Source organism: Ictalurus furcatus, chromosome 13 (assembly GCF_023375685.1).
Source record: "Ictalurus furcatus strain D&B chromosome 13, Billie_1.0, whole genome shotgun sequence".
In the NCBI taxonomy this organism is placed as follows: domain Eukaryota; kingdom Metazoa; phylum Chordata; class Actinopteri; order Siluriformes; family Ictaluridae; genus Ictalurus; species Ictalurus furcatus.
In genome coordinates, this window is record NC_071267.1 from 28749887 (window position 1) to 28757386 (window position 7500).

At 43.0% G+C, this 7500-nt stretch overlaps 1 protein-coding gene across 1 annotated transcript in view; it reads right to left on the reverse strand.

Moving 5' to 3' along the window:
* The window catches only part of LOC128616845 (A disintegrin and metalloproteinase with thrombospondin motifs 14), a 50796-nt gene that overhangs the window by 7448 nt on the left and 35848 nt on the right, over positions 1 to 7500 (reverse strand). The window contains exons 12-16 of the mRNA XM_053639683.1: positions 7439 to 7500; positions 4102 to 4235; positions 3852 to 3975; positions 3077 to 3157; positions 467 to 630 (exon numbers count right to left, since the gene is read on the reverse strand). The exon at positions 7439 to 7500 is cut by the window's right edge and continues 111 nt beyond it. Of these exons, the coding sequence (XP_053495658.1) occupies positions 467 to 630; positions 3077 to 3157; positions 3852 to 3975; positions 4102 to 4235; positions 7439 to 7500 (565 nt within the window). The remainder of the gene's footprint in view (positions 1 to 466; positions 631 to 3076; positions 3158 to 3851; positions 3976 to 4101; positions 4236 to 7438) is intronic.

A 7500-nucleotide genomic window follows, 5' to 3' on the forward strand; every position in this document is an offset into this window, starting at 1 on the left:
AACCGTTCTTTGCATAATGTTTTCTTCGAGATACGTCACTTATTTATTTATTTTGACATTCCACAGAAAAAAACAGTCCTCCAGTTCAGTCCAATCACACATATCAGACTGTTCAATCAACAATCCAATCTACAGTTATACAGATGAATGTAGAAATAAACACACGTATTCAATTCCAATTAATAAATATATATATTTACACTATTACATAATCTACACTATGACATAAATAAATATTACATCAAATAATACATCTATTTTAATTCAATAAAAACTAGAGCTAACGTTAGCCAATCAGAGCGTCAGCTAAATGTTCCGAAATATTTTATTTCTAATCATAATCACCTGAGTGAAATCAACTGAGGTGATGAATTCATTAATAATTCTGAATATCAGGCCGCTCATTAAATATTATAATGAGGATGTAAGTGTAAGTGCTGGTGCAGGTTTGTTGTGTTCCTCCCACCAGCACTACGATGCCTTCATGCAGAGGGCCGGCGGTTTTCAGTGTCTCTTTCTCTCCCTCCATGGTGTACTCCCACTCCACACCACTCTCGATGAACGTCTTCGACTTCACCTCGTCTCCCTTCGCGTTGAGGACGAAACTCTCGCTCACCTGACTCTTAACCGCTGTGGAAGAGAAACGGGTTTAAATCAACAATTACAGTGTTTTATTTCTTCATCTGTTGAATGACACAGCACACTTTTTATCCACTTATAGTTGCATTTAATGTTGTATAACATCTGTGAAGCGAACATCTGTATTCTCTCTTTATTCTCTCTCTATTCTCTCTCTCTTTATTCCCTCTCTCTATTCTCTCTCTCTTTATTCCCTCTCTCTATTCTCTCTCTCTTTATTCCCTCTCTTTATTATCTCTCTTTATTCCCTCTCTTTATTCTCTCTCTTTATTCTCTCTCTCTTTATTCTCTCTCTCTTTATTCTCTCTCTATTCTCTTTCTATTCTCTCTCTATTCTCTCTCTATTCTCTCTCTTTATTCCCTCTCTTTATTCTCTCTCTTTGTTCCCTCTCATTATTCTCTCTCTCTATTCTCTCTCTTTATTCTCTCTCTATTCTCTCTCTATTCTCTCTCTCTATTCTCTCTCTATTCTCTCTCTCTATTCTCTCTCTATTCTCTCTTTATTCTCTCTCTCTATTCTCTCTCTCTATTCTCTCTCTATTCTCTCTCTCTATTCTCTCTCTTTGTTCCCTCTCTTTATTCCCTCTCTTTATTCTCTCTCTCTATTCTCTCTCTCTATTCTCTCTCTTTATTCTCTCTCTATTCTCTCTCTATTCTCTCTCTCTATTCTCTCTCTATTCTCTCTCTCTATTCTCTCTCTATTCTCTCTTTATTCTCTCTCTCTATTCTCTCTCTCTATTCTCTCTCTATTCTCTCTCTATTCTCTCTCTCTTTCTTGAAGTGATGAAAAGCCTTTACTTCACGGCTCTTATTAAAGTTGGACATTTCACTGTTTTTTTTTTTAATGCTGATTAGAAAAAACTTCTATAGCTACAGATGTTAAATTTTGGCAACTACAGAACTGGAATAACAGAAACTTTAGCTGTGTTAGTGATATACTGTCACTAGGATATTAATGTGGTAAATAAGGTCTTGGATGCAGAGATAATTCCGTGTCAGTGAAAAGAGACTCAGTAGAGTGACAGATCCGGTTCTGAAAAATGCCACGAAGCCCATATTATAGTGTTTATTACACAGAATGCACAATCTTATTAAACACACACTAATTATATAAAATTATTTAAATTTATTAAATTTAAAATTATTAAAATTATTATTTTTTAACTGCAAATGAAAAATTATAGCAGCAAATTGTAATAGAAATGTTCATGTCATATAAAATACAATAAATAATCCAAAAAAATGCAGTAACAAGGAAGAAAAGGTGGCCGTGGTCGCAGAAGCACCGGTACTCCAACATGGTTGAGCTTATTTTTATGTTTTATTGTAATTGAACTCGGGTGATGTCTGGGTATAAACACTGTGTGTGTGTGTGTGTGTGTGTGTGTGTGTGTGTGAAGAGTGCTCATGTAGGATTATCCAGAACTCTACAGGATTTTTTCCATTATCTATGATAACAGAGCTCTGAGCCACGTGCTGATAACTTTTACAGAGTTCTTCACTACAGACTGAAGGCAGATTGAGATTTTTCACGCTGAGATTAAAGACGGTGGATGCATGATGATGTCATGATACTTCAGAATCATGCGCCTGTTTACCCTGAACTCTGGAGCGATATTATGTGTTCTGTAATGTATTTACACTGGGCAGAAAATGAAAACATGGGGAGGAGGAGTTGGAGGAGGAGGAGGAGGAAGAGGAAGAGGAGGAGGAGTTGGAGGAGGAGGAGGAGGAGGAAGAGGAGGAGGAGTTGGAGGAGGAGGAGGAGGAGGAAGAGGAGGAGGAGTTGGAGGAGGAGGAGCAGGAGGAAGAGGAGGAGGAGTTGGAGGAGGAGGAGGAGGAAGAGGAGGAGGAGGAGGAGGAGTTGGAGGAGGAGGAGGAGGAGGAAGAGGAGGAGGAGTTGGAGGAGGAGGAGGAGGAGGAAGAGGAGGAGGAGGAACAGGAGGAGGAGGAGGAGTTGCTGTGGAATAAGAGGACTGAAGGACTCGGGGACGAGCTACTATCAGAAAATAATCAAACACAGGGTGGAAGCAGCAGCTTTATCACACCTGTCCACGCTGTTGATTATTTCATTGTAACAGCATCAGCGTCCGAGTGGAGTTTAATGAGAATGTGAATGGACGATCTGCAGGAAGTGAATGTAACGAGCCGTGTGTTTGGGTTGCAGCGTTGTACTGAAGCTGCTGAAACGAGTCTGCAGGTGAATGGAGAGGCAGAGATTTGATTAAGGTTCTCAGGAATTATCACCAGTCTAAGAACAAACCCTACAGGAAGGGAGGTGTTTAAAGAAGAAGAGCGAGTAGGAAGAGATTGGCAAGAGGAAGTGATGTCATAGTGTATTCCAGTGTAACATCATGAAAATAAAACCATTTCAGTCCTCACTATGCTGATATATCGTCCAACACCTTTACCACTTATCAAAGCTTCCTGAACTCACCCATGAGATGTGGAGACGATGCATTCTCCTCAATCACAATGTGTCTCGCTCCTGCTGGGATATCAAATACCTTCAGCAAACCTGAGGAGAGAGAGAGACACGGAGAGAGAGACAGACATGGAGAGAGACACAGAGAGAGAGACAAAGAGAGAGAGACAGACATGGACAGATAGACATGGAGAGAGAGACAAATATGGAGAGAGAGAGACATGGAGAAAGAGGCACAGAGAAAGAGACAGACATGGAGAGAGACAGAAATGGAGAGACAGACACAGAGAGAGAGACACAGAGAGAGAGACAGACATGGAGAGACAGACACAGAGAGAGAGACACAGAGAGAGAGACACAGAGTGAGAGACAGAAATGGAGAGAGAGACACAGAGAGAGACACAGAGTGAGAGACAGACACAGAGAGAGAGACACAGAGAGAGACACAGAGTGAGAGACAGACACAGAGAGAGAGACACAGAGAGAGACAGAAATGGAGAGAGACACAGAGAGAGAGACAGACATGGAGAGAGAGACACAGAGAGAGAGACATGGAGAGAGATGTTTATTAAAATGTTATAGGTGTTAGATGCAGTATTTACACTGAACCTGTCTCACTGTTCAATAATGAATTTTTCGATAAGAATCAGTGAAGTGAAAATGTCACATGAATGTTTCATAAGAAACGGAATGAAACAGATTCACAGAGAAGTAAAGACTAATATCCCTGTTCTTCATGTTATTACTATTATTTTATTATTATTATTATTATTATTATTATTATTACCTTTGAGTTTAGGTGTTTTGGTGAGCGTCAGCTTGACAGTGCGACAGTGAGTGTTATCTCCTTCACACACACCGCACTTATCCTCCTGTTTATACGAGCCGACCTCCCTATCACACCCCACGTGCTGAGAGACAAACAGACAGCCAGACAGACAGAAACAGAGAGAGAGTGGCAGACAGTGGAGAGATCGTGAGTTACAGATACAAACAGGAATAGAGAGAAACAGAGAGACAGACAGGTCTATCCTCACCAGACACTCTCCTCTGGCACACACACTGAATGGATCAGTGTAACTGCATCGTGTCCCATCATGCATCACCTGATTCATAAACACCACCTCCCCCGTCTCTTTAGAGCGACAACTCAGCTCACACTTACGGTCCTCTGAATACACACACACACACACACACACACACACACACACACACACAGACACACACACATGCACAAATATGACACCAAAATTATAATGAGTGTTAGATCAGAATTAGTGTGTGTCAAAGTGAAGTAGCATGTGTTAGAGTGTATGTGTGTGGCTGTGTATAGGTGTGTACAGGTGTGTACAGGTGTGTGTACAGGTGTGTGTACAGGTGTGTACAGGTGTGTATAGGTGTGTACAGGTGTGTATAGGTGTGTGTGGGTGTGTACAAGTGTGTATAGGTGTGTACAGGTGTGTACAGGTGTGTGTACAGGTGTGTACAGGTGTGTACAGGTGTGTGTGGGTGTGTACAGGTGTGTACAGGTGTGTATAGGTGTGTGTGGGTGTGTACAAGTGTGTATAGGTGTGTGCAGGTGTGTATATGTGTGTGCAGGTGTGTATAGGTGTGTATAGGTGTGTATAGGTGTGTGCACGTGTGTATAGGTGTGTGCACGTGTGTATAGGTGTGTGCACGTGTGTATGGGTGTGTATAGATGTGTACAGGTGTGTATAGGTGTGTGCACATGTGTATAGGTGTGTATAGGTGTGTGCACGTGTGTATAGGTGTGTATAGGTGTGTACAGGTGTGTATAGGTGTGTGCAGGTGTGTATAGGTGTGTGCACGTGTGTATAGGTGTGTATAGGCGTGTGCACGTGTGTATAGGTGTGTATAGGTGTGTGCACGTGTGTATAGGTGTGTGCACGTGTGTATGGGTGTGTATAGATGTGTACAGGTGTGTGCAGGTGTGTATAGGTGTGTGCACGTGTGTATAGGTGTGCATAGGTGTGTGCAGGTGTGTATAGGTGTGTGCACGTGTGTATAGGTGTGTATAGGTGTGTGCACGTGTGTATAGGTGTGTATAGGTGTGTACAGGTGTGTATAGGTGTGTGCAGGTGTGTATAGGTGTGTGCACGTGTGTATAGGTGTGTATAGGCGTGTGCACGTGTGTATAGGTGTGTATAGGTGTGTGCACGTGTGTATAGGTGTGTGCACGTGTGTATGGGTGTGTATAGATGTGTACAGGTGTGTGCAGGTGTGTATAGGTGTGTGCACGTGTGTATAGGTGTGTATAGGTGTGTATAGGTGTGTGCAGGTGTGTATAGGTGTGTGCACGTGTGTATAGGTGTGTATAGGTGTGTGCACGTGTGTATAGGTGTGTGCACGTGTGTATAGGTGTGTACAGGTGTGTACAGGTGTGTACAGGTGTGTACAGGTGTGTGCAGGTGTGTGCAGGTGTGTATAGGTGTGTGCACATGTGTATAGGTGTGTATAGGTGTGTGCACATGTGTATAGGTGTGTATAGGTGTGTATAGGTGTGTGCACATGTGTATAGGTGTGTATAGGTGTGTATAGGTGTGTACAGGTGTGTATAGGTGTGTATAGGTGTGTACAGGTGTGTGCAGGTGTGTACAGGTGTGTATAGGTGTGTGCAGGTGTGTATAGGTGTGTGCACGTGTGTATAGGTGTGTATAGGTGTGTGCACGTGTGTATAGGTGTGTGCACGTGTGTATGGGTGTGTATAGATGTGTACAGGTGTGTATAGGTGTGTGCAGGTGTGTATAGGTGTGTATAGGTGTGTGCACGTGTGTATAGGTGTGTATAGGTGTGAGCACGTGTGTATAGGTGTGTATAGGTGTGTGCACGTGTGTATGGGTGTGTATAGGTGTGTGCACGTGTGTATGGGTGTGTATAGATGTGTACAGGTGTGTATAGGTGTGTGCAGGTGTGTATAGGTGTGTGCACGTGTGTATAGGTGTGTATAGGTGTGTGCACGTGTGTATGGGTGTGTATAGATGTGTACAGGTGTGTATAGGTGTGTGCAGGTGTGTATAGGTGTGTGCACGTGTGTATAGGTGTGTATAGGTGTGTGCAGGTGCGTATAGGTGTGTATAGGTGTGTGCACGTGTGTATAGGTGTGTATAGGTGTGTATAGGTGTGTACAGGTGTGTATAGGTGTGTGCAGGTGTGTATAGGTGTGTGCATTTGTGTATAGGTGTGTATAGGTGTGTGCACGTGTGTATAGGTGTGTATAGGTGTGTATAGGTGTGTACAGGTGTGTATAGGTGTGTATAGGTGTGTACAGGTGTGTATAGGTGTGTACAGGTGTGTATAGGTGTGTACAGGTGTGTATAGGTGTGTGCACGTGTGTATAGGTGTGTATAGGTGTGTGCAGGTGTGTATAGGTGTGTATAGGTGTGTGCAGGTGTGTATAGATGTGTATAGGTGTGTGCACGTGTGTATAGGTGTGTATAGGTGTGTGCAGGTGCACTACTGTTCAAAAGTTTGGAATCACTCACAAAATTTCACGTTTTCCATGAAGCCTCACACGTTTGAACAGAACATGAACAGAGAAAGTACAGAGAATATAGTCGATATTGATACGGTTAGAAATGGTTTCTGCTTCAGACCGTTCTTTCATCACATCTGCAGAAGTTACAGATTTGTAGAGTTCTGCCCTTCTGTCAGTTTATTTTTAGGTAAACTGCAAAAATTTCACACCATGCTTCCTGATGCCCCTCCCACAAGTTGGATTGACTTGATGGCTACTTTTTATCGTATCATCCGTTCGAGCTGCTCCCACAACAGCGGAACAGGGTGGAGATCTGGAGATCTGGTGACTGCACTGGTCAATGCATTACACACAGAATTCCAGCGGACTGCTTCTTCCCTCAGTAGGATCATTTGGAGCAGTGCTTTGGGTCACTGAACTGCTGTAGGATGAAATTAGCTCCAATCAGGCGCCGTCGTCAGAGCACAGCATGGCATTGCAAAATGGAGTGATAACATTTCTTGTTCCTTTTGCCCTGTACAATTCTCCCACTTTACCAGCACCAAAGCACCACAGACCATCACGTGTCCCCACCAGGCTTCATAGATGGTGTCAAGAACTCACAAATGTTCTTCTTTGTGATGCAAACACCTCCCCCCTGATTCGCCAGTCCATGACACGTTTTACCTCATCATCCCCAGTCCAGTGTCTGTGTTCTTTTGCCCAGTTTAAAGTTTTGCATTAATTGGCCAGTCACAGGTATGGCTTTTTCTTTGAAACTCTGCATAGAAGCTCAGTATCCTGGTCTAGACATTGTTCTGGCACTTGTTACTGCAGTGGTGTGTTTTGTGATGCATGCTGTAGTATACAGGTCTATACAGATGTTGACAGTTACCTACCTTGTGGGTGTTCATAAGGCAGCCAGGTGTGTTTGATGTTGTTGTGGTATTTGTTACTACGC